The sequence below is a fragment of the Lygodium microphyllum genome, chromosome 3 (genome assembly GCF_053477565.2).
Source record: "Lygodium microphyllum isolate KBCC chromosome 3, Lygodium_microphyllum_v1.1.10, whole genome shotgun sequence".
Lineage (NCBI taxonomy): Eukaryota > Viridiplantae > Streptophyta > Polypodiopsida > Schizaeales > Lygodiaceae > Lygodium > Lygodium microphyllum.
The window spans coordinates 171,417,480-171,444,182 of NC_141137.1; the positions used below are offsets into that span (position 1 = coordinate 171,417,480).

The following is a 26,703-nucleotide window of genomic DNA, read 5'->3' on the forward strand; positions in this document are numbered from 1 at the left end:
AAGTCAATTCCCTCTTTCTGAGTATAACCCTTAGCCACAAGCCTGGCTTTGTATTTGGGTTTGCCATCCACACATTTGATTTTGTAGACCCACTTGTTAGGAATAGCTTTCCTATCTTTGGGCAATGAAACCAAATCCCAAGTATCATTTTGATACAATGACTTCATTTCTTCCTGTATAGCTTGCTCCCACTTTTTCTTTAACTCACATGACAATGCCTCTTTATATGTAAGAGGCTCACCCTCATCTGATTAGCTGTGGACAGCATGCACCGAATCTTCTCACATAAAGTGCGATTCATTCGCTCAGCCACACCATTAGATGACGGATTATAAGGGCTGTAAGCTCTCGTTTAATCCCATTTTCATCACAAAAACTATTAAATTGTTTAGATACGTACTCTCCCCCGTTATCCGTTCTTATGCATTTCAGTTTTAAGCCCTTTTGAGTACTAACAAATGCATAAAAGCTTTTAAAAACATCCAGTGCCTCACTTTTCTACTTAAGCAAATAAACCCATAGCTTTCCAGAGTGGTCATCAATAAAAGACACAAAATAACGGAAACCACTATGAGTTTTTATTGGCATGGTACATAACTTCCTAGAGGCTCCATGAGAGTATGAACTCTTTACGTGTTTTCCAAAGACACAGTCATCACAAAAGTCAAGCTTTGAGTTTTTCACATCAACTCTTCCAAGTGAAGAAAGTGCATCCAAACCCTTTTGGCTCATGTGTCCAAGACCATAGCTCCATGTGTGACTGTACTTCTGCAATTGCAACAAACTTTCTAGGAAGTGCCTTGCAATGAAGATAATACAAAGTTCCCTTTTTACCACCTCTAGTGACCAGCATAGATTCTTTCTGTATTTTCCACATTCCACCACCAAAGGTAGTATAGTAACCCCTGCTATCTAATTGCCCAACAGAAAGCAAGCTCCTCTTAATGCCAGGTACATACCTAACATCATGAAGAATCAATTCCTGGCCATTTTCAAGAGCCAGGTGTATGGTGCCCACTCCTTCAATATCACATGCATGATTATTCCCTAGGTAAACTTTCCCAAGATTACCTGCTGCATAAGTAAAAAAACACTCCAGAGATGGAGTTACATGAAATGAGGCACCACTGTCAACAATCCACGATTGTGACAAACCATCATGAGCAGATAACAAGGCATCCATCACATCCCTTTTAGTGATATACATGTCTTCCACTGTCATAGCATGTGGATCTGAAGATGCAACCAGCAAATCAACATCTTTATCTTCTTCTATCTCCTCAATGACAACACTAGATACCATATTTGCCTTTTCTGTTTCTTTAGGGGTAGAGCTGCTATCCTTCTCATTCTTTTTGCCTTTTGCATTAGCTTGCTTCTTGTGTTCTTGCTCCTTCTTATAGTACTTGCAATCGGGCTTTTTATGCCCTTTGCGTCCACACTGATAGCAAGTAACATCTTGCTGTTTTTCTTTGCTTTTGCTGCGATTTTTATGCTTATTTGCAGCATTTGACTTCTTTTCAGTCCTTGCTCTAAATTATAGGTTGATCCACTGTTTTCCCCACTAGACTTGCGTCTAATCTCCTCATTGAGGATAGAACCACGTACACCATCAAATGTCAAGTTGGGGTTGTTGCTCAATGACACAACCAATGCTTCCCATGAATCTGGCAAAGTCATGAGCAAGAAGATAGCCTTTAGCTTAGGATCAAAAGCCGGCAAGCCTGCATCCTGTAATTGACTCAAAATACTTGTAAATGCAGCCAAATGCTCTGAGGCGGGCTTAGACTCATCAAGCTTTAAGTTGACTAACTTTCGCATGAGATGGACCTGATTAACAGGAGTAGTATTCTCATACGTAGCCTTGAGTTTCTCCCAAACTGCATATGCACTGTTGAGTCCCTTGATATCAACCAAGATATTATCAGTAACTGCCATTTTGATGTAAGTAATGGCCTTTTTATTCATTTTAGCCCAATCTTCATCTGACAAAGCAGCAAGTTTTTGTTCTGCCAAAGCATCTTCACAATCCTTCAGAAAAAGGAAGGATGCACTTCCAACCATTTTTCAGCAATAAATTTCTGCAATAGAATGCTGAATGCAATCAGCCAATAGCAAGGTTGCTGTCTATAACAGCAAATACACAAACTTGCACTTCAAAGTGTGCCCAAGAAGCAGATATTTTGATGTAATTTCAGTCCAAAGGGCTGATTACAGCATATACACAAAGCAAATCTGATACATATGCATACAAGACAACTCCCACTTCAACAATACATCACCGTAATGCCCAAATGCAATAACCCGAGTGCTGTATGTGCCACTGTTTCACTGCACAATGAGCATTCAGCAATACATGTACCAAGAGAAGCTGCCTTTTCGTAACATTTGATACATCCCAAGTCCAAATTTCTCCCACTTAGCAGTGAATTTGCTGTAATTCCACTGTCAAAGCACAAATCGGCTCAAAATATATCACTAATGTGAAAAGCCCCAAATTTTCTGCAATAAATCTGCCCCAATTGCATTGATACATGTTCCCGAGAGCATAAAACGGGCAAATTCAGCAAAATTTCATAAAATTTTGCAAAAGCCCCAAATTTTCCGGGTCCAAGTGTGCACGAATGTCAACCAATCTGACTTAGCTGAGCAAAATTTCACCAGTACAGCAAAAGGCCCAAAATTTATGGGTCCAATGTTGAGAAATTTTACTCAATTGAGCAAAATTTCACCAAATTTGGCGAAATCCCCAATTTATACGCGCACAATGTCTGCAATTTTGACGCAGATGTCTGTATTATGCATGAACAACACTAAATCTGGAAAAGCGCCAAATTTTCTGGCTCAAACCTGCACAAATCTGAGAACTGTGCTTGCGCGCGCGAACCGGGGCCTGTTTTAATGTGACAAGTCACAAAAGTTGCAAAAATGACTGTCGTGACCTGTCGACTGATCACGCTAATCAGAAACGAACTGCCGCCTGTGCACGCTGACCACGTCAGTTGTCGCCTGACTGTCGCTGAGCAGATTTGGCTGTCGCCTGTCCACGCTGACCTGTTTCTGACCTGGCGACTGTCTGTCCAGCTGTCGCCTGTGTAAAACGTGACCTGAACACTGTCGCTTGACTGTCCTGAACAGAAACGTGACCTGGAAAGATGACGACTTGACCTGTGCTGACCTGGAATGGCTGCGCCTGACTTGTCTGGTTACAGACTAAGCAAAAACGAGCCTGCAGCACTGTTGCCTGTTTTGCGCGTGCTCTCGCCTGACCAGCAGAGATGACGACTTGCTGATTTCTCACGAGCGAAGCACTGGCGATGTCTTGCACAGGCTCCGGGAAGCGCGCACACCTTAGCCGAAGCTCTGATACCAGTTTGAAGGAAAGCGAAAATGCCCAAGTGGTGTGCACAGTGAGAATGGAGTGTGTTCAGCAGTAGAGAGTGCAGAGAGAGTAGAGACTTGAGTTGGGTGTGTATCAGTGTGGCACACACAAAGAATGAAAGAATGTATTTATGTTTTAGGGTACGGTACATTTACACCCGCAAGAGTGCGGTCACATGTACAAGTAAAATATATACACGGGAAATGTAGCGAAGGGCCTTAACACCCAACATTGCTCCTATAGAAACTCAAAGAACTCGGGGGAGGTAAACTTGCTACCAGAATCACTTCTCATAGTACCCACATGATGATCAGTGTAGTTATGAATTAGCACTTAAATAAGTGAAAGCATTGGACTTGTGCTTGAGGAAGTACATCCACATATATCTAGAAAAATCATTCATTATAAAAAATAAGTACAACATGCCATTCAAGGTAGTGGTGGATGTGGGATCATAAAAATCGACATGAACGAGCCTTAGGAGTTTTGGAGCACAAGTGATAGACTGTTGAGAAAAGGGAGTACGATGCTGCTTACCTAGTTGATATGCTTTTTCAGACCTCTCAAGACACTTTTAGGCATGGAAGGCCCTCAATCATTCCTTGACATGATAGCTCATAAAGAGAGTCATAGCCAAGATGTCCTAAGCGAAAATGGCAAAGATGCTTAGAGTTTGTAGGCTCGCGCGTAGTGGCCAAAGCCTGGAAGCAATGGAACTCCAAATCATCGGTAGTCAGCTTGGTAAGAAAGTATGTCATGTGGTAAAGGCCATTAGGCTATGCTGTGCTGCGAGCAATCACAAAACCAATTTGAGAGTTTGGAACCTCGACTATGGTCGCTATAAAAAAAACTACTCGTCTTAACTAGAAAAGCTGTTGAACAGACAATAAGTTCGGACATAATAGACATCATCCAGCGAAGTGAGATCGGGATCTAGGTCACTGGAAAAACTGATGCGGTCTTGGGCTTGAATCTTGACAGAGGAGTTGTTTCCTACGTGGACAATCGGTTGCAGCGGGTCGGGAAATAAAAATGTCCTCTCTAGGAGTCATGTGATGGGTAGCTCCATTGTCTACAAGCCAAATAGGTATTGACGTGCTTGGCTAAGAGGAGTGGGCCTCTGTAGACACCTCATCAGGAGGCAACTCGCAAATGTGAATGAGACTTGCATCCGATGTCTCTACGGAGACGATGTGGGCATATGCAGACAATAAGTTTGGACATAATAGACATCATTCAACGAAGTGAGATCAGGATCTAGGTCACTGGAAAAACTGACGTGATCTTGGGCTCGAATCTTGACAGAGGAGTTGTTTCCTACGTGGATACTCGCGGTTGCAGAGGGCCAAGAAATAAAAATGTCCACTTTAGGAGTCATGTGATGGGTAGCTCCGTTGTCCATAAGCCAAATAGGTATTGACGTGCTTGGCTGTGACAAGTGGGCCTTTGTAGACACCTCATCAGGAGGCAACTTGCAATTGTGAATGAGACTCGCATTTGATGTCTCTAAGGAGACGATGTGGGGATGTGCAAACCAATCAGACAAACCCTTTGGAGTTGAGTAGTCTGCCGACTATGATGACAGATCAGTGACAATATGGGTCTGGCCTTTCCACTGTTCCTGCTGAGGGTTGCCATCACCTTGCTTCTCTTGTTGGGGGTTTACCCCTCATTGGGGTGCGGGGGTTTGATTCTTGAATTTGGGCTATGTGCCTTTTGCCTTAGATTGACACTCGTCATTATAATGGCCAGCCTTTTGACAATGTTGACAATACCTATTCTTTTAGGTACATTTTGCCATCTAGGTTTAAGAGAAGATTAAGTATTTCCTTGGGATTTCCTAGCCCTATTTTGATTTTAGTTTTGTGTGCCCTTGCCTTGTTGCCCTCTGTATCAAGAACGTGTTATGAACTTGATCGAACAATTGTGTGTAACGCAACAAATGACACTCAAACTCATAAATTGTGGGCATTAAAGGCTCCTACTACACAAAATGGAAATATTTACTTGGAAGCTTGTTAAGGAATAGGGTAACTTGATCGTCAAAGGTCTTAGGAGCCAGTGGTTGAAAACTAAGTGAGGAGACGCCAATACTTTGCCAACTTGACTTTCAAGTCATCCTTATCCACATGTGATTTTGAAATTTTGGAGCTCATGATCCAAATTGATACGATGGGTCCTATCTCGAGCTGCATAGCGGTCAGTCAAGTGTGCCCCCAATGCTCGGATGCTATATTGAAATGCTTAAGTTGAGAGTGAAACTTAGGTAACAAGCCTTGCATAAGCTCAACAATAGCGGAGGTGTTACGAGCTTTCCATGAGTGCACAATTGTTTTCTTTCATGGATGCAGATGGAGAGCAACACACAGAGTGAAGCAACATGCTTCCTCTCTCATTCTTCTCTCATTTTTATGAAAGAACATAAGTCAAGTATTTACAAGTCACGAAGGACCATTAACACCAACCATAAAGACTAGAGTACCGACTTATTTAATATACCTGACTAATATAGCTAGACTAGATGTGTCCAGCTCATGTCAGTCAAACACACATGAAAGAGCTTGATTTTCTAACACTCCCCCTTAAGCTCAAGACAGCATCTGTACACCAAGCATCTGTCTAAAACCACAGAATTTATCTTTACCCAAGGACTTGGTAAAATATCCGCAACCTGTTCATCTGTCTTTACATGCATAAGATCAACTCGTCCTGCAAGAACCATCTCTTTGATGAAATGGTAGTGTACCTCTATGTGTTTCGTCCTGGCATGATAGACTGGATTCATAGCCAGGAGTACACTACTCAGATTATCACATAGTAACTTCACTGGAGCATCTACCTGTATATCCAAATCAGCCATAAGCTTGAGCAGCCATGAAATCTCGCATGCTGCCAATGCAGCATCCCTGTACTCTGCCTCGGTACTCAACAAAGCAACCGTAGGCTGCTTCTTGCTGCTCCAACTAATCATACCGCTACCAAATCCAAATGCATATCCACTCGTAGATCTACGGTCATATGAGCAACCTGCCCAATCTGCATCCGTGTATCCAGTCAATGTCAAGGGCTTATCTCTGACATAGAACAGCCTATACTCTATGGTGGACTTAATATATCTCATAATGCGTCTAACTGCATCCAAGTGCGGCTTTCTAGGCTTCTGCATAAACTGGCTTATGAGCCCTACAGCATAGCTCAAGTCAGGCCTAGTGATGGTCAAGTAAATCAAGCTGCCAACCATCTGCCTGCACATAGTCACATCCTCTACTTCAGCCCCAGTGTTCATGTCTAACTTGACATTCTGATCAAGAGGTGTATCCAACGGTTTGCATTCAGCCATGCCATACTTTTTCAGCATCTCCATGGCATAGTGCTTCTGCATCAGCCATAAACCATTTTCAGCTGGAACTACCTTAATGCCCAAGAAATACTTTAGTTCTCTTAGGTCTTTCATGTCAAATTCAGATTTCAGCATCTTCATTACATGCTGTATGCCCAAGTCATCATCACCAGTGATTATCAAATCATCAACGTATATGACCAGCACTACCAAGCCACTGTCAGTCTTCTTTGTAAATAGGTTGTGATCAGCCCTGCCAACAACAAAACCCAATCTTTGCTAGTAGTTACTGATCCTAGCATGCCAAGCTCTTGGATCCTGCTTCAGCCCGTACAATGCCTTTTTCAACTTGCATACATAATGTTGAAAATTGGGGTGAACATACCCTTCCGGCTGAACCATATAGACATCCTCTGCTAGGTCACCGTTAAGAAATGCATTCTTAATGTCCATCTGCTGCAATTTCCAGCCTTTAGCAGCAGCCAAGGCAATCACAGTGCGTATGGTTGCCATCTTGGTAACAGGGTTGAATGTTTCCTCATAATCAAGTCCATACTGTTGGGCATACCCCTTTGCGACCAGCTTGGCTTTGTATCTCTCCACACTGCCATTTGACTTGCATTTGATTTTGTAGACCCATTTGCAGCCAATGGTCTTTTTCCCTTCAGGCAGTGGCACTGAATCCCATGTCTTATTTTCAGCCAAGGCATTCATTTCTTCGTCCATGGTTACACACCAGTTCTCATCTTTCACTGCTTCAGCATATGTACCTGGTTCTTTGACCTCCATCACTTTTTTCATGTAAGCATAATGCTTTGCGGAGTAGCCACTGTATGTCAACCTGTCAACAGGGTATCTGACCCTCTGCGAGCGTCTTAAGCTGTGGTGCACTACTCGATTCCCCTCTCTCATGAGACGGAATATATCTGCTCTGCCTTGTGCCAGGCGTATAGACAATCGGAATACCAAGTTCGCTGTCTAAAGTATCAACAAACTCATAGCCAGAAGTCATTCTGCCAGGTGTCATCATACCAGATGCATCCTCAGTAGCTTTCTCTTTTCCTTTGCTGTCCAAGACATCATATCTCCCCCTCACTGACATAGTGGTGTCAGTGGACGGTGAGCTCCTCAATCTCCCTGTCCATGGGGATACTGTCTGACTACTAGGTCCTGTCATAGCAGTGCTCTGCTGTAAATCAACTTTAGAGACATGAGTGGAAGACATATCCGATGACACTGCAACTGGTGATACATACCAAGAGCCCATCTCATCAAAGATAACATCCCTGCTCACCAAAGTTTCCCTGGTAGAGGGATCATAGCAATTGTATGCCCTTTTCTCCTGCGAATATCCAATGAAAACACACTTATGCACTTTGGGATCCAGCTTCTTCCTTTTCTCATCTAGAATATGCACGTAAGCAAGACAGCCAAAGACTTTCATGTGACTTACATATGGCTTATAGCCATACAGCTTCTCAAACGGTGTCATCTCATGAATACCTGTAGTGGGAGTCCTGTTCAGAATGTATACGGCTGTCATAACAGCCTCTGCCCAATAGTAAAGCGGCATATGCTTTTCATTCATCATGGCCCTAGCAGCTTCCATCAGAACCCTTTTCTTTCTTTCAGCTACTTCATTCTGTTGCGGAGTGTAGCTGTAGGTTAGCTATCTACGAATGCCATTTTCAGCCAAGAAATCATCAAATTCATTTGATACATACTCCCCACCACTATCAGATCTGAAGTAAGAGATGTAGCATTGAAACTCCTTCTCAACCTGTGCTTTAAATTGCTGAAAAACAGCAAAGACCTCATCTTTTGTTTTCAATATGTAAAGCCAGGTATAGCGACTGTAGTCGTCAATGAAAGATACATAATATCTGGAACCTCCCATAGATGCATTATGAGCAGGCTCCCAAACATCAGAGTGCACTAACTGCAATGGACATGTACTCGGCCTTACATGCCTGACAAACGGCAATCTGGACTACTTACCGAATTGGCAAGCATCGCATACATGACCAATATTTGAATATTGGAACTTGGGTAAACCTGTAACCAGCTGTTTTTTCTGCATAATTTGCAGCCTTTGTAAATTGACATGCCCCACTCTCTTGTGCCATATTTCCAAATCCCTAACAGTGCCAGAACCATGGGCAAACATAGCTGAATTCAGCTCTGGCAAAGAAGCATCAAGAGTAAACATTCTGCCATTCCTGTGACCACGAGCTATCAACTTGCAGCCATTGCCAAACTCTTGCAGCCATGTTTATTGAATCTAACCTGCAAGTTCTGCTCCACCGTCATCTGACCGACAGACAATAAGTTCTTCGTAATGGAAGGGACATGCAAGACATCATGCAAATTTTTCTTCCTGCCATCATGAACCACAAGAGACACTTTGCCTTTATACTCAATGCTATGCTGCGTGTCATCACCTGTGCATACATAGCCATGCTTTTCAGCCACCATATCAGTGAACTAGTCACTGTGAGGGGTCATGTGATTCGACGCCCCTGAGTCAATGTACCACACTACATCATCAGATGATTTTTCAGCAGCCTTATCTTTGACATATTGCATGGCAAATAGTCTATCACCAGAGTCATCTGCCTAACTGGACGTAGCATAGTGTCCATGCTGTTCTGGTTTCCCTGCTTCTTCCAGCAGTCCTTTGCAATATGCCCATACTTTCCGCAGTAATGACAATCCTTATCCTTGTTCGGATTGTCAGACGAACGTTGCTGCTGCCATGAGCCTGTGCCACGGGAGTTAGATCTCCCCCTGTCTCAAAGATTTCCACCACCTGTTGCATTTGATGACGGCTGATTGCTATTACCATAGGATGCATTCTACTGGCCTTCTTTGCCAGATCCATAGCCCCTACCACGGCCACGCTGCCACGGCCACGCTGATTGGAGTAAAAAACTGCATCCTTATTCTTTGAACTGCTTGACCCTGTAGCTAAGCCAAGCTTCACCTCTTCATGAATCAATAATGCAACTAGCTCATTAAAGTTAGGCATTTCAGCCCGCACAGACACTGAAGTGTCAAACGACTTGTATTCAGGACCCAAGCCATTCAAAGTCACTGCAACCATATCTTCATCTTCAACCTGTGAACCAACAGATGCCAGCTGATCTGCTATGGTCTTAACCTCTGTGACAATCTTGTATGGATCTGCTTTTTCTCTCCATGTTATTGAATTTCTGCTTCAATTGTATCTTCCTGGCACTTGTGGTCGTGCCATAATATTTGACCAATATGTTCCATGCATCTGCTGGGGACTTACAGTTCATGATCTGCATCACCATAGCATCCGAGATGCATAATGACAGCTAATGTAAAACCCTGCGAGCTCTTTCCGTCCAAGCTCAATGCGCTCGTCTTTGATCAGCTGTAGGATACCTTTCGGGAACTTCAGGTTCAGCCTCAACACCTGTCACTAAGTCCCAGTATCCTTTGCCTATCAGAAAGTTCTCCATGCGGAACTTCCATATTGCATAATTGTTGCTATCAAGCTTTTCCCCCACAATCTGGGTTATGTTGTCAGTTCTATCTGCATTTGCCATTTTGTAGACACTGCCTGACTACCTGCAAACCAAGGTCTTCTTAACAGTTCAGTTTCAGCCCGCAATTGTTTATGACAGTATTCTGCAATTAATTGCAGTAAAAAACCAGGGTATTGCAGCCCACTGACAACCCAAAACAGCCCACAAACAAGTGGCCTAACCTGTAGGTAAAACAGTCAATACATATGCTATGTATTTGCTTCAGTTTAAACTCCTGCAACCTCACTGCCAGGGTACATACATGCAGTCTGAAAACTGTAATCTGTGAGTGACCAGCAGTGGTTTCAAGCCCAAAACTGAGTGGTATATGATCCAAAATACACCTACAGCAGTTCAGATGTTAACCTCTGCATACTAGGTTCCAAACAAGTCAATCTGACACTTTATACATGTACTGCAAGTATAAAAGCATAGTAATCTGGCTGCAGGTTTCAATCAACCAAAGACATTCAATCACAGTGCGTTTATTTCAGTCCAAGAACTCCAAATACATTCCATACATTCAGTACTTGATGACCAATTCAATATATGAGCATTCGGGTAACCACAGACAACCCGTCTTCAAGGAGTCAAACCCGTCTTGAAGGAACCAAGTCAGGAGATGCATCAACTGTTTGTAACCAGCCCATACATTGTTATTACATTTATTCTCTGCTCCAGATTTCAGTCTTTCAAGAGCATTCAATGCTCATCTCAGGTTGCATGTAACTGTCAGACATATTTCAAGTCATACATCCGATTGACACCAACTAATGTAATGCAATGCTTCAGATGAAGACAATGCTTGTTGCCCACAGATTTTGACAATTTTCCAGCCTGTTTACACTTCCAGATCTGAGTATTCTCTTCAAGGAATTTCAGCTCAAAGGCATGAAGACAGATACATGTGTCTTCCAGAGTGCATCTAGGCTTCAATGAAGTCCACAAAGCATGTCAGAGAGCTTCAAGCTCCAACCAAGATCAAATACAAGCTGCCCTATCATTGTTTACAGCTGGACTTCTCCTGTTTCAGATCTGTAGATCAGATCTGTAGCTCATAACTAAGCACACATCCAAGTATTAGTATGCCAAGACCTTCAACCACCTTCCAAGGTGTATATGCAAGATGTAGATTGCTTGATAAGCTCCCAATGCCTTGTTTTGCAGTCAGATATGTCTTCAGTCACAACAGGCGCAAACATGCAGACCTGTTTGGAGTATGCAGCAGCAGCATTCGATGACAATGATGATCATAGAGCACACTCTAGTGCTCAATGAGGCCTTGAGAGACCACCCAACAAGCTATAGCAAGCTCTTGCATAGATAGAATGCATAAACCCTGACACATACCTTAATAGAGTAACAATAGTAGCCTTTCTTCTTCATAGAGACACTCTGTTTTCAAGCTTCAAGTCTTCTTTTCCAATGCATTCCACCAGTGAGTCCATTCATGGTTCTGATACCATGTTTTCTTTCATGGATGCAGATAGAGAGCAACACACAGAGTGAAGCAACATGCTTCCTCTCTCATTCTTCTCTCATTTTTCTGAAAGAACATAAGTCAAGTATTTACAAGTCACGAAGGACCATTCACACCAACCATAAAGACTAGAGTACTGGCTTATTTAATATACCTGACTAATATAGCTAGACTAGCTGTGTCCAGCTCATGTCGGTCAAACACACATGAAAGAGCTTGATTTTCTAACAACGACCTTCTATGAAACAAGAGTAGGATTAGGTTGGGGTTTCAACCCTTGCACTAAATCCCATAGGTTTTGAGAGTCTAAGACATGCCTTATCAAATTTGCCCAAGTGGTGCAGTTTGATCCATTGAAATGAGTTGTGTTATTAAGTGCATGCTTGACGGATGAGCAACTAGAACCATGAGGTGTTTGTGAATATGGATAGATGGGATAAGATGGAGGATAAGAGGGTTGTGGATACGAAGTAGGAAGAGTTAAATGTAGATAGATAAAAATAGGTTGCTGATGTCCAAGGAGTGCCGATTGCTGTGCGAAGGTACCGAAAATGACATAGGTCCATATGATACCATATGTGTAAATGGAGGCATTGGGATATGATAGGCTTGCCCAAATGTTGGCTGGTGTACTATAGAATGATTGGATGGTCCACTATGTAATGCCATAGAGGCAAACTATGATACCAAAGGATCCACACTCAAGTATGTTTGGAATGCGCTCCTATCTAAATGTGCAGAACCCCGCGGTGTGGTGTGTGGTGGATAATGTGGTGTACTTAATGGAAGCGGAAAGAAAGGTGCAACGTAAGATGAGGGAGGGATGGGTGGGAGTCCAAATGGATTTGTTTTTGGATATTGTTGTAGGAAACATCGTAGATTCTTTTTGTCCAATAAATGCATTAGATAAAGATGCACCTACTCCTTATTGACCATGAGAAATAAAATCATTTGAAGGAAAAGGAAGGGTAGGAATACTTAGGAGTTCTTCTTTTAGCTTCTTACCTAGTTTTGAGTTCATGAAGAAATACATATCTTCCTCATTACTCACAAATCAAAGCTTGTTTTGAAGAGTCCCTTCTTGATGAGCATCTCTTGATCCAACAAAAAATACAGAATTAGTTAGCATATAATTTGAAATAATAGGGTTTGTACCTGGCATTGGAGAAAAGAAGTATTGTGGAAGTCATGTGTAATTGTTTCACTTGCGGATGGCCAATCTGTAGTGGAGATTTTGAAGGACTTGCAAGATCATTAGTTGTGTGCACTGAATCTAAAGGAGAAAATGGAGGCTTACCTTCAATCTCTTGCTGAGCCCTATGCATAAGGATGACATCATACTTAGTGGTGGAAAGTTGATATGGTCTATGGAATCCATGGTAGTCCGATGGTTCTCAGAACCATGTCAGATCTAAGATGGTTCTCTATCCATGTTAGATTGAGCAGTAGCAAGCTGAGAGGCCCACTGTTGATCGTTTTTGTCCATGTTTGGCTGTGGAGATTGGAGCGGTTTTGTGAATGTGTTTGAAGTCATTTGACCCTTTTGTTGTTCTTGCTTTCGTGAATGAGCTTTCCTATCAAAGGCCAAGGTTTCTCAGAGAGTATATCTAACTCTGATACTATGTGAAGAAATCCTCTAAACACAAAAAGCACAAAACCAATTGTACAACAAAGCACAGTCTGATAAACTTAGAACCTAGTTGGGGTTAGGGTTAGGGTAACACAAAGGCAGTAAACACTAAATAATAAAGTGAATGAATAATGAGTATATCGTGCTCATGTGGCAAACACACTATGCTGTGAATACTGAACCTCGAACTCTTGTATCTTTGGGATCAAGGTAGAGGTTATGAGCTGTAGAGTGTGTCGTACTCTGAACGGATCCCGAATTGTAGCAAAGGTAGCCTTTGATTGTCGAACACCAGCAAACGCAGCCAAGGAAGGTTGGATTTGATGCAAATGGCAGTGTAGGAGAGTGAAAAACTAAAAATGTAGGTACTCGAGGAGAGAGAGAATCTGCACAACAGCTGTTTGGTGCAAATGCAGTAGACAGGTGTGAGACAATGTTAGGGCAGCAGCCAGAAACTGCAAATGCAACATTGAGAGGAGAGAAGATCAGGGTGACAATCGCTAGCTGATGGCGACAGCCCTTGGGACCGGGCGACAGCTGCAGACAGGAATGGAAGGCTGGAATTAGGCACCAGATGGTAGCAGGTGGTTGGTGGAAGCTTTGACCGTGAAGTCCTCCGCAAATGGGGTGTGGGCAGCAAAGATACAGTTCCTAAAACTTGCAAAAACGAGATTAAGGGAGAGTGGTGTTCTGCATGTATATTTATAGAAAGTTTCCCAAATCATGGTTTTGGATGTGGGACACAAAAACCCTCTAGGATTGTGTTACTTTTTAAAGTAAGAGGTTTTCTTCTTTAATCAAGCATATTTTGGGGCTGTTTAAGTCAGGCTAATGCATTTTTAGCTCAACAGCTTGTAGGAGTGTATTGTTCTCTTTATGCTTGAGGAATAACTCTCTAGGATCATGTTTCTTTTTAAGATAAGAGGTTTTCTTCTTTTATCAAGCATGTTTTTGGGCTGGTTAAGTCATGTTACTGCATTTTTAGCTCAACAGCTTGTACAAGTGTATTGTTCTCCTTATGCTTGAGGAATTGCGCCACTTGGTGCGAGTGATGCACAGCTTGTACTAGTGTGTTCTCTTTATGCTTGTATGAATTGCACCATGCCATGGTGTAGGGTGGAGAACTATGGGGCCATTTCAAGTGACCTTTGGTGCAAATAAACAGTGCAAGAGCAAAAAGTAATACAAAATAGTAAACTTGCTCAACTTGTAGGCCATAGGCGAGTTGAATTTAGTAAACTTGCCCAACTTGTAGGCCGTAGGCAAGTTGACATTTGTTTACATTGGACCAATCAAGGCTCACAACTTTTTCAGAGTTCGGGGCAACTTGCTGAACAGGCAAGTTGCCCAAGTAGTAGCATGCAGCATTCGCACTACTGTATGCACACCATTTAGGAGCACTTCCCAGCCATGAGGACTTGGGACATCAGGCTGCTGCATACATAGCAGTGATAGATGTACTTTCACATCCTATCCATTGATTGTGAGCATAGCAGGTAGACAGGGCATTAGCTACATTGCAGTTGAAGGGCACCAAGAGGGAGGGAGGGAGGAAGCAGATTTACGTTTGTTGAAAGGGGGAGGGAATGAATTGTTTTGCTTGCTTTTTATCATGCAGCTTAGGTGGGGTCAGAGGTATGTTCTACAGATTAGCAGGTGAACAGGTATGTTGTACTTGAATGGTATATAGCACACAAGATCGACACAACCTTGTGTAACTAACATTACGTAATCATTCTTGTCGAACAATGCTCATATGGAAGGCTCGCTTGATTGATGATGTCAGTGGAACCCTCCCACCTTATGATCAGTTCATTACTTTGGGACCGGTACAGCCTTTGAGCATCATTTTTAACTAGAATACATTTTTCTATTGAGTTCTTCTTTCTAACCAGTGGGACTACCATGTTTTGTATAATGATCAACTGTGCAAGGTGCGAGCTCAGGCCACAGTTGATTTCCTGCAGCAAAGGACAGGTCCGTGTAATCTTCTGAAATTCGAAGGATTGTCCATTGTGCATGTGATACGTTTGAAGACTAATGTTGGTTTTGTCTGAAGGTTTTGGCATAGCAGTTGTGGATGTGAATAATTTGAAGAGAGTTCACATTTTGGCTGTGAGTATATAACTGACATTCCAGACTCTGAAATTGAATTTTGCATTGGAATTAATGGCATTTCATTTTCAAATGCTGTCAGGCCTCTGATAAAGTGAACCAAGCATATCTCAAGAAGGCTCTTCTATCCAATCCAGCAGGTTTGAAAATTTTTGGTGGCTACAAATGAATTGAGGCTTCTTGATATGACATGCTTACTGCTTTTTAAACCAGGAAATGAGGATGAGCAGACACCAATTGTTGTTTTACGACCACCTTAAAAGTCAGCAGATTTTGTCTAGCACGGGAAAGCTGGCGCAGTAGCAAGGCATGTTTGGTATTTTGCTAATAGAAGATGCTTTGAACGGAACCAAACTTCAGATTACCCACACCACAGCAAGAAGGCGCAGAGATTAAACTGATATAAGACTGAGATTACAGCTGATTAAGATTAAGACAAATGCACCACAAATTACGGAGGGAATCATGCACAAGTTCACAGTTGAAGGCTGTCAGTGGTGTAAAGACTTGATTATATGCTGAATCACAAGAGTAAGTGGTGGTGCGCACAGCGTCGGTTGTGTTAATACCAGTTTAAGGGTAAAGGAAGGTGAATGATCAGCTGTGAACCTACAGAAACAGCTTCATAACAGCAGCAACAGCTTTCCTTTTCTTGCAAGAACTGTCTCGGTCAAGTAGCGCTTCAGACGATTTGTAGACAGGAGAGGCTACAAGGGAACATGAATCTTCTCGTCAAGACGAGTTGATCTATACCATGCACAGCCTTGACGGCCCCTTTACCCTAGGGACCATGTGCCTTGTCTTGAGGTCTGCTTAGGTAAAAATCACATTTTTGTAAGCTTTTGAAAGCTTTGCTGGACTTTTTAAGTTTCATTTACTCTTAGAATAGTAGGCTTACACCCATTATGTTGTGAAGGTTATACTCGTTGAAAGACATGGCAAAAGCTACAGTAAAAACTTCAAATAGGAAAAATACACCTAGAAGAACTTTTAAGAATATAGCCCACTTTGGAACCAAATAAATTGTGGAGCATACTAACTTTTCGAGTGCAAATTAGTTGTATAACAAAACATTGGATATTGTTGAAAACACAATAAATGTGTACTCGTTATTTAAAAATAGGTGAGTGCATTTCTATTATCAAATTGCTAAATGAAACTAATATTTTCAACAAAGATTCGATCTTAATTTGCTATTCTATGGTGAAGTTTGAGTATTATGTATCTTTTATTAGCAAATGAAAGTTTCATCCCTTTGCTTGCCAAATATAACTAACAAAATCATACATGCTTTTATACACATACATTTTGTTCACATATATATTTTAACATGGTCTTACAGCCTTGTGATATATCTACCATTGGGAATTCGTTTGTCCATTCGCATTGACAAATAATAGTAGATCTAGTTAGGTGGTAGTTTTTTTTGGTGTCTTGGGCAACTTGTTATGTATGGTCTACTATGCACATGATACCAATGTAAGCAAATCTTCAATGTTTATTCATTCAAGGTTTCTCTTGAGACTATGTGACACAAGGAAAAGAGGTTTGGTTTTCAACAAAAAAAAAAAACCTTTTTTTCGAAAGGTGATATAATAATGAAAAAGGAAAAGTGGAGTCTTTGAAAAGTTATGCATGGCTCTTGCTTGCTCTCTCTCTCTCTCTCTCTCTCTCTCTCTCTCTCATATAGAGCAAGAGAAAGGTTGGATATACAATAAGTAAAGAGGGGTTTTCTATGCAAGCAAATCTTTATTATTTATTATTTAAAGGTTTCCTTTGAGCCTATGTGACACAAGGAGTTTGGTTAAAAGTTAAAAAATGTTTTATTTGAAAGGTGATATAATAATGAAAAAGGAGATGTTGAGTCTTTGAAAAGTTGTGGTGTTGTCACTTGCTCTTTCCCATAGAGCAAGAGGGGGTTTTCTTTTGAAGAGTGACATGATGAGAGTAGTATATGTGAGCCTTTGGAAGGTTGTTTGTGGCTCTCTCTCTCTCTCTCCCCCAAAAAGGAAGATGAAGATTTGAGGTGAACTAATATTTTAATGGTTGAACACATGTATGTAATGTGTATATTTTAACCCACAAATGCGCATGGTAATAAAAAACGCAATGTATATAATAAACAATAGTAAGCCCTAAATTTTAAGTCTTATGTAGCCTTAGTTCTTATTTATCACTTTTATTTTTCTTATCTTTATCATTAGTTTTAATGAATGTAAAACTTCATTTTTTTAATATGATGTCCTCAAAGCCCATGAAATGGACACACCAACAAAGTAAACCAAATAAAAGGTCTCTTATATATATTCACACGAGTATATCTTTGACTCTTATATGTATATACAAATAAGTAATACATGCACATGGGATTCGTAAGTTCTCACAAGTAGGATAATCTTGTTTACATCACTTTTCTTTTTCAAGTGTTACATTATAATAAGATGTTTAAGAGGAAAGTCGTACACATAAATAAAGATGATTAAGCCACATTGCTATAATTAGGCAAATAGAATTATTGAAGCCCTTGGAACACTAAAGAGTGTCTTGTATGGTCATTACAAATGATAATCAAAGGCATGAAAATAACCTCAAGCATGAACTATCCATAGCACTGAGAAAAATCTTTATTGCTATTATAGAAGCCATCTATCAAGATAATAAACCTTTAATGTTTCGAATATAATCAAGAATTGTAGATATTAAGGATGATAGAAATCTAATTTAAAATGTGTGACCAATTTTTTGCCAATGAACAAGTTAAACTTGATATAAAACATATACAATTATGAACCTTACATAGAACTTTAAGATGTATTCAACCTTGAAGAAAGTTTACCATATGGTTTGAGTAAAAAGCCCATTAGGTCATATAGAATGCTAGACCATTTATGACTCTTGATGTAAAGTCCTTGAATTCCTAGGTCACAGAAAGCATTTCTCTTGTACTATAGGCTATCCTATAGTCTCTCTTATCTTCCATGCAGAGTAAACTCTTTCCAAATCCTAATTAGATTCTATACGGTGGGGACATCATATGAGTTCATAGCATGGCTTATCTTGTAGTCCATATGAATGAGTAGTAATGTTACGAATCACTTCCTATCTATGACTCTTCCCTTTGTCCATATCGTTTGCAAAAAAGAAAGAGTGAATATTGTTCACATGATGTTTGAAGCCAAATAAATTAAACTCTAAAATATCAGTGGCATGAAGCTAGACCTTGGCAAGTGGCCCACATGTTGATTTTCAAGTGGCTATCGTGGACTTTGTTATTTCTTAGAAGATCAACTTAAGAGCTCTTCTCCATATGTCATGGGTTCAATGGCGATTCCATGGATAGCCCTTTAGGACTCCTTTGGCTCTGCACATTTAGCTATGGAAGCCTTGTTGTAGCTTGGCAATGTGCTAGCTACTAGATGTGTACTATTAACCAACCATAGGAAGATATAGATCTTTGGTTTGTAGTTGTCATGGAATCTTTTCCATAAGTCTATCGAAAAGAATATTGGAAAGGTTATCCTATTTGGTTCAACATTGAGAAGCAATTGGTACCATTGTGATCTTACTAGTCCAAATTCTTCTCGAGTTATACCCAAAAAAGGAAACATTTTTAGGTCTATCCTAAAAGGAGTCTCCATACCCACTTCCTTAAATCCCATTTTACTCTATAAATTTACCTTCTTTCATAGGTCTAGTATTTCTATCCACTCAACAAACATCTAATCAAGTATGGATCTAAGTACCAACTCCTATTGTAGTAGGCCATTGCTCTAATTCTCTAATAAAACCTTTTTTTTTGTTTGATCCAAATCCTCTCATTAGTGTGTCCTATCTATGCACCTCAACCAAATTATTACACCACTTTCCTAGGATATTAATTTGCTTAGAGAATAATTAGCCATGTAGTAATGGAATGCCCCAAGATAATGTGCCAACATCAGGCCTTGTTCTAGGAGGAGGGTAGTGGTTGACCTATTCAGAGAGAGAGAGAGAGAGAGAGAGAGAGAGAGAGAGAGAGAGAGAGAGAGAGAGAGAGAGAGAGAGTAGAATAGACATGACACTAAACAAAGGAGATAAACTCATGCAAGGATAGCAAAGCCAAGGTGGCTAGATATAGGATGGATAGAGAAAAGGGATACATCTAGAGTAGTAGTAGTGCATCAACCACCTATGTCGTCTTAAGGGCAAGCTGTAGCCCAAGGCCTTAGAGCCTTATGCTCTACTTGGATTTCTAGATTTGGATGGATCCACAACTCTAGTAATGATGGATAGCAACCTATAAAGTAGGAGATTAAGATTTAGGTTTTCAAGATCTAAGATTTGGTAGGACTTCTAGTTTTGGTTATCCCCAAATTTTCCAATGGATAGGATATTGAGGTTTGTGGCTATTCTAGAAATAGATAATTGCATGTAGGTTCAATGGTCCTAAAAATGTAGTATGGGGAGAGAAGGCTTCAATGTTTTTTACCCCTTTGTACAAGGATGTTAATATGATAGAGAGAATATTGGCATGCTCTATTTTAAGAGAGTGTGAAAAAAAGCGTGGGGGGAGCAAGCACATCAGTTTTGGCACCTCAAACAATATTCTTGAGGGTACTCTCATGTAATATGCAAGGCTTTAGAAGCATTTGTTCAAGTAGGGTCAAAGCCTCATGAGACAAGACTTGCATGGAACCTTGATGAGAGGATCAATGGACTTTCTCTTGATTTAGGAACATCACCTCTTAGCTAAGAGGATATCTCTATATTACATGAAGTTCCTTTTAAGACAAATATATTTATTGGATAACATATCAAGTGAGCTAAAGATCCAAGTAAGAGCTATATTTTGACATTATGGTTGATTTCAAGGAAAAAAGGGCCTTTAAATTAGTGTTCACTCATGATGAGAATAATGAATAGGCCAATGGGACACTACCATGTGTGGTTCAATGTAACATTTGATTGTTTACTAATTTGGCCAAATTTCTTCTAAAACTAGCAAAAAGGTGAAAATGAGTCTCTAAACTTATCCTCAAGAGGCAATTCCAACTAACTAATTTGTCCTTGACAATGACATTTTTTGAGTCATTTTTCTTGCTTTCATTCCCTTGATGTGACTTTTTGAAAAGTGGGGTATTTTAAAGTCATAAAGTGAAAATAATAAAAGTAGATTACTTTTAATTACAACTCAAAGCAACGAATTATTTAGAAGTTTTTGTAGTTTTTGTCTTTTTTATATGTATTCATCTCGTAGTTGTCACTATTTTATTGTCCCAACTTCTCTAAACTCATTTTGCTATATTTCTATTCTATCTCAACCTTATTTCTCATCAATACCTCTACATTTGTCTTCCATGGCTTCTGCTTCTAGTGTTTCTTTAAGATGGGGATCTAACTCCATACATGCATGTATGTGCTACAATACAAGAGAGGATTATGTGTGGCATTCATAAACATATAAGCTACAAGATTGATAAGAATGCTTCCATCTTGTAAAGGTCCTCACAAGATTAATAAATGATAAAGAGAAAACATGAGCTGTCACTAGAAAAAGGAAAAATTCTAGGGCTCCAAATACATGATAAAAAATGGTATGCAGGATCCAACATGTGTATACTATGAAGGATCTTCACTTGGCACCTTGCATATCGCAATACTTCCCAACTCATTGTAAGGTAATGAAATTTACTTTTCATAACATTATCTTCTTGTAGGACTCTTTACTTTAGTTAATATGGTTGTTTTAGAGACTGGAGAGTAAGCTTTAGTTTGCACATATGTGTTTCCATCAACAAGTGTGGAATGCCAACCATTGGACTCCTTGATAGTAGATTTGCATAGGACAAAAACAATGTAGCTGGCTAGGAGAATGTTATCTAGTTTAATAATTAAAATCTTTGCAGAAAATTCATTGTCGGTTGAGAAAGAAGACAAGGATGGCTTGTTTCTCTAGAAATGTTCAAAGAAACTCTGTACCTTGTCATACATGTGATATGCCCTAATAGTCATATTGTACTTTTTTTGACATGTGTGTAGATAGTATTTGGAAATGATTTTTAGGTCATTTTAAGTGTTTTGACAAATTTTGGTAATGGTAAAATTTTAGTCACTGGCTTAGTGAACCAAGGGATCTTTTGGGGGAGATTTGACCTCCACTTGAACTTTGTGGGGACTTCAATGGGACATATTGGGGGCATTCAAGTGCACTTTGGTAGTCTTAAGCTCCATTGTCCCTTTATGGTGATGCTTTTGGGAAAATTTGTGGTGGCATCAGGCCTTTGTCATCAACCAAGATTATGTTTCTTGTTGGCTATCTCCTTGGTTGCTCCAACCATTTCCTCAATTGTTCTATTATGCTTGCCAAATGGAGGCTCCCTATTCTTGATTGTAGAAATGTAGGCTTCTTGGAAACAATTGGCTTCATGGCTATTGCTGGCTTCTTGGTAGTAGTCGACTTCTTGGTTATAGTTGGCTTCTTGATTGCCATTGGTTTCTTGGGTATATTTGGCTTCTTATGAGTAACTTAGTTAGAAGTATCAATATTATTGTGTCATTAATTTCTTTGTCTTTCATGTGAAGAAAGATGGTGTCCTTCAGTGAGATGTACATATACTATGAATCTTTGTTGCACGCAACATTGACTACAACTTGACCTGGAATCAGATTTAGCATCCTAGAGTTTTCCAAGTTTTCTAGATTATCACTAGTTTTTTCTACTTGATTTTTAGGAACTTGCCCTCTCATATTTTGTTCACCTTTGTTTTCTCAATCTTCTACATTAGGATTCACAGTTCTTCATTGTTTAGTTGTACTTTCCTCTTGAGTAGTTTTTTCATCCTGTCTCCTTCAGGACTTGTTATTTTCATTACCTTTTCCATATGTATCCCTTTTTTCACCATCTATCTTCTCCTATTGCTCAATATGAGTATCTTGCACATTGTCTTCATTAGCTCTCAAAGTTTTATCTCTATTGTGGGAGCTTTCGCTCAACCGCCAAGACCCAGGGACCGCTTATTGTTTCAAGCGTTCCAAGCCGAGCACTAATGGCTATCTCTCACCTAGCCGACGCGAATCCATATCTACGGGTGTAGTGAGCTTACCTCCATGCCATTCGAGTTACCTCCTCTCCCGCGCACTCCGGTAGCTCCACGATCCAAGTGCAAGCTTCAAGCAAGGTCCATCCTCAAGCCCCATGCTCCAAGCTCCATTACCGCGAGCAAGAGAAGAGAAGAAGAGAGGAGAAAACGGAGAGCTTCTCCACCCCACGGTCCCTCACCCTCACACACTCACTCCCTCACACTCTCACACTCCCTCTCTCAAGCACAAGCTCAAGCAAGCAAGAAGAAGAAGAAGAAGAAGAAGAGAGCCACTTTTTGCCACACACAAGAATGAGCTTCTCATTCACTTTTCAACTTTATATACAAAACCCTAAACCCCTTTTGGGCGGTCATCCCCTTTTTCCCTTTTTTACATGGCTGGCCGTGGCCTAGGCCCTTTTCCCATTGTCCCTCTATCTTCCTAGCTTCCTTTCTACCGCCCATCTATATTTACAAATTGCATGGGTGAGAGCCCGGTGCTCCTTGAATTAAACCATGATGCGCTTGCGCTCTTTTACAAAAGTTTTGACTTGCGCTTTTCCTTGTGCGCTTTTGTCTTCCGTTTCTCTTTGCCTTGGCCTGTCTTTGTCTTCTGTTTTAGCTTTCTGGATTTTCCACCGCCTGGCACTCTTTTACAAGATTTTAGGGTGCGCCTTTGTATTTTAAAATGCACCTTTCCCCTTTTGCATTTGCCTTGGGCTTTTTAAGGTTGCTCCTGTGCTTTTGGCCTGCTCTCCTCTTCTTTCTTTTATCGGGCTACCTTTTTTCCGCCTTTGCCCTGCGTCTTTTTTATTTCCTTTTGCTTTTTTTGTGTTGGGGTTAACATTACCCCCCTCCTAGATGAGTGCCAGTCCCATGGCACTCACTGTCGCCAGGTAGCAAGCGTTAGCATGCACGAAGACGTGGGTGGCAAGGGCGTCTGTGGTTGCCATGGCGGAGTGTTGGTAGAGGTGGGGAGGAATACCCTTGAGGGCACGTTGGTGGGTTAAGTGGTAGGTGGTAGGGCAATGGGAGTTGGGGGTAGGGTTGTTCTTTGGGTGGTTGCCCTTATGGAGTACAATGGCAAGTTTACAGGGTGATACGGAGAGGAATGCAGATTTGAGTGTTGTTGAAGATGGAACGACACCCTCGTTGGAGTCTTTAATACCTGCAATTGAAAACCTCTCATAGGTGATTTCTCCCTAGGGGCAGTGCTAGTCTTCTTTATCGTGCACAAGACATAGTTCAATTAGTTTGGGAGACATGTCGAACTCTAAGCAAGCTGAGAGTATTGTCCTGCACTTGAGGACCCAAACTGTGTATATACTTCGGTGCAAATATTATGTGAGTGCTCGTGCATACTTAGATATTACGTAGGTAGAAGACCGCGGACTGGTTTCTCATAACGTCGTGTGGATGAAGAAAAGTGGTCCATGGTGGGAAGAAGTACACGTGAAGGTGGGTGCGACATCTTGTGCATTGTGATTGCACGACGTAGCATGATAGAACATAGGGATACTGTACTATCCGTAGGTGGTAGGCATTGGGCCTGTGCGATGAGGATGGTGTACTATTCATGGCCATTTGTGCGGTGCTTGCCCCAATTGATTGCAATGGTATTAAGGCAGAGTACAAGAGGGAATTGTGTGAATGGGTCAGGGTGACAGGTCTAACCATAGGTGAGACAAGCTCCTTAGGTCTATCCTGCCCTTGATGTGCCCTGAAATATTATGGGGGGTGTTAGGGGGCTAGGGGACTAGGGACGGAGCCAGTCGACCAAGGGCACTGGACGCACCTAATTTGAGGACCCCTAGGTGTGGTGCTGTGATCGTGGGTGCTCTTTATTTTTTCGTTCTTTTGTTTTCTTCTCTTTTCTTTTCTTTTCATTTCTTTTCTTTCTTTTCTTTTCTTCTTATTCTTCTTCTCTTTTTTTTTTTTTTTTTTTTTTTGGCCTAAGTACAACCATTCCAATATGCTGAGGATATGAGCCTTTCAATGGGTTGGGAAATGTCAAGCCTCGAAGGCTCAGGAAATGGATATGACAGTGATGATTGTGCCCTAGTCTCATTGTTAGGGGAGCCGTTGTTGCGATATTGGTGCGATTGCGGTGACACCCGTCGTGAGCTCACTATAGAGCTTGGCCCAAGAAGAGAGTGTAGCCCATGACTATGCTTTGGTTTGTGGGATGTGGGCACTCGCAAGGGTGATTTTTTGCATTCAGCAGTGTGGCTTTGTTGCGGTTCTCTGTACGGTTGGTGGTCTTGCAGTGGCCTAGGCGTTGAACATGTTTGCATGAAGACCTGTGTCATCCTACATCCACTTGTCACTTTGTGAGAGTATATGCTTGCTTGTGTTAAGTACATCGAACAAATGTAATCATGTTAAGACATAATTTTTCGAAATGCTATGATGTTTATTGCGATGCCTATTCCATTGCTTGTTAAAGACATGGCATACATTAACGATAGGTAAAGGAAGTGTGTACAAGTGGGGAGCTTGCCCCTTTACTAATCAAAAGACAAAAAGTTATGGCATGATGACTTGTCAAGCTACTTGTACATCATATGGGGCTTAGTCGATTTGCACAAGGCGGGGTGAGTCCGGGTGGTTAGGCGACTGGGACTCTGCTAGTGCGGGGCTCCCGTGAGGTTGGGCAGGGAACGTGTCGGCCGGGACATGAATGGTGTAGTCTTGGCCGCCACCGTTTCCAAAATGCCTTGGAACAATTCATTGAATTCTTCCCTGTCCTGAGCTGCCCTTTCTGCCCTTGAATACCTGGTGCCCGAGCGTCCGTTGGGGGTTTGTGCAACTGGTGTTGCCACATCTTGTGTGCTTCTTTGAGCTTCGACTTTCCTGGCCTGGGGATTCTTCGGCCTTCGTCCGAGGCGGTGTCACTTGGGACCTCGTTTCTTTGCATACCTTTTTGAGGGTGGGCATGTAGCGTACCAGCAGAGGGGCATGTGCTGCATGTTCCCGTCGTCCGCGGAGAGTGTCTCTGCAAGCCAGTTGCCCTAGGTTCTCCATGTTTTTCTCGTGGGGGACCTGCAAGATGCAAACCAAGGGTTATGCCTTGATATAGAATAAAACCATTCGCATGGAAGGGATTATATTGTGGGTTATCACATGCATATGACTAGAAGGGGAGGGGTGGGACGTGCAGTGGTTGTTGTAGAGGGATGTCCCTCGTGATGATGTTCATTTAGCCTCCAGCCATTAGCAAATCTTGGCTCATGCTGAGTCACGTGGACTGGTGGTCATGGATTTGGGCAAGGCTCATCCTCGGAAGGATAGACCGGAAAGGGAAAGGTGTATAGAAAGGGACTGCACCTTGCCTACATCATCAGAGATGTTGGTCAGGGCTTCCCATGGTGGCAATGAGGGGTGCATGCCCTCCGCCCGGAGGTGGAAATGGTCATGCCACTTCTAAATATGTGGTGAGAGGGGGACCGAACGAGCCTAGCCTATTGATCCCAACTCTTCTGCCTGCGCTTGACTACTATTGCTTGTGTGTGTTGATAGTGTCTATACAGGGTCACAGAATTCATTGTTTATTTATATAAATATCCATGAATCCATGTCGCTTCATGAGGATAAAAACCAACTATAGAACTCCGGATTGTACTGGAACATGGCACACGCATCCAGTACTCGTGGCAGCTTACTCACTACCGATAGATATTTTGCAACATCGAGTAGCATGGAACCTTGTCCGAGTCTACTGGCAACATGTAACTCCTCCTCAGTGAGAACCTTATCAAATAGCGAGTTCTCTTAGCTAGATTCAGCTAAGTCCATACCTCGAATGGCAGTCAGCACTCAAAGGGAAGTTGGTGCTACATAGGTTGGGTCTCTTTGAGACCACCATTTGGCCAATCGCTCCTCTAAGATTGTCATGATTTGGGCTCCTAGTTCGGCCATTGCAACGCGTTTCTCACACCAACGCTGTTCAAATTGACTTCGGTTCTCTGTTAGTCGCTTTAAATGCTCTAACTCTAAGAGATTTGGTTGGCAGAGCGCATCATTGAATGTGACAGTTAAGCGCAGTTCGTCGGCTTCCTCACCAGAGATGAGTCGCATGCGTTCATACAAGAGCCTGTTATAGTGCTTGTCAATATGTTCTTGCTCTTCCCAAGATAAGGGAAAT

General features: G+C 41.5%; 1 protein-coding gene across 4 annotated transcripts in view; it reads left to right on the forward strand.

The window, feature by feature from the left end:
* Window positions 1-16,576, forward strand: part of LOC148039178 (uncharacterized) — a 72,647-nt gene extending 56,071 nt beyond the window's left edge. For 2 of the 4 annotated variants that reach the window (XM_087675072.1, XM_087675073.1), the window contains 6 exons: window positions 15,005-15,050; window positions 15,150-15,215; window positions 15,321-15,363; window positions 15,446-15,501; window positions 15,584-15,641; window positions 15,715-16,576. In XM_087675072.1, coding sequence (XP_087531198.1) covers window positions 15,005-15,050; window positions 15,150-15,215; window positions 15,321-15,363; window positions 15,446-15,501; window positions 15,584-15,641; window positions 15,715-15,761 — 316 coding nt within the window. In that variant the 3' untranslated portion in view covers window positions 15,762-16,576. Of the gene's footprint in view, window positions 1-15,004; window positions 15,051-15,149; window positions 15,364-15,445; window positions 15,502-15,583; window positions 15,642-15,714 lie in introns of those variants that run through there. The other 2 variants (XR_015690365.1, XR_015690366.1) reach the window with 2 other exon arrangements.
* The last annotated feature ends 10,127 nt before the right edge of the window (window positions 16,577-26,703 follow it).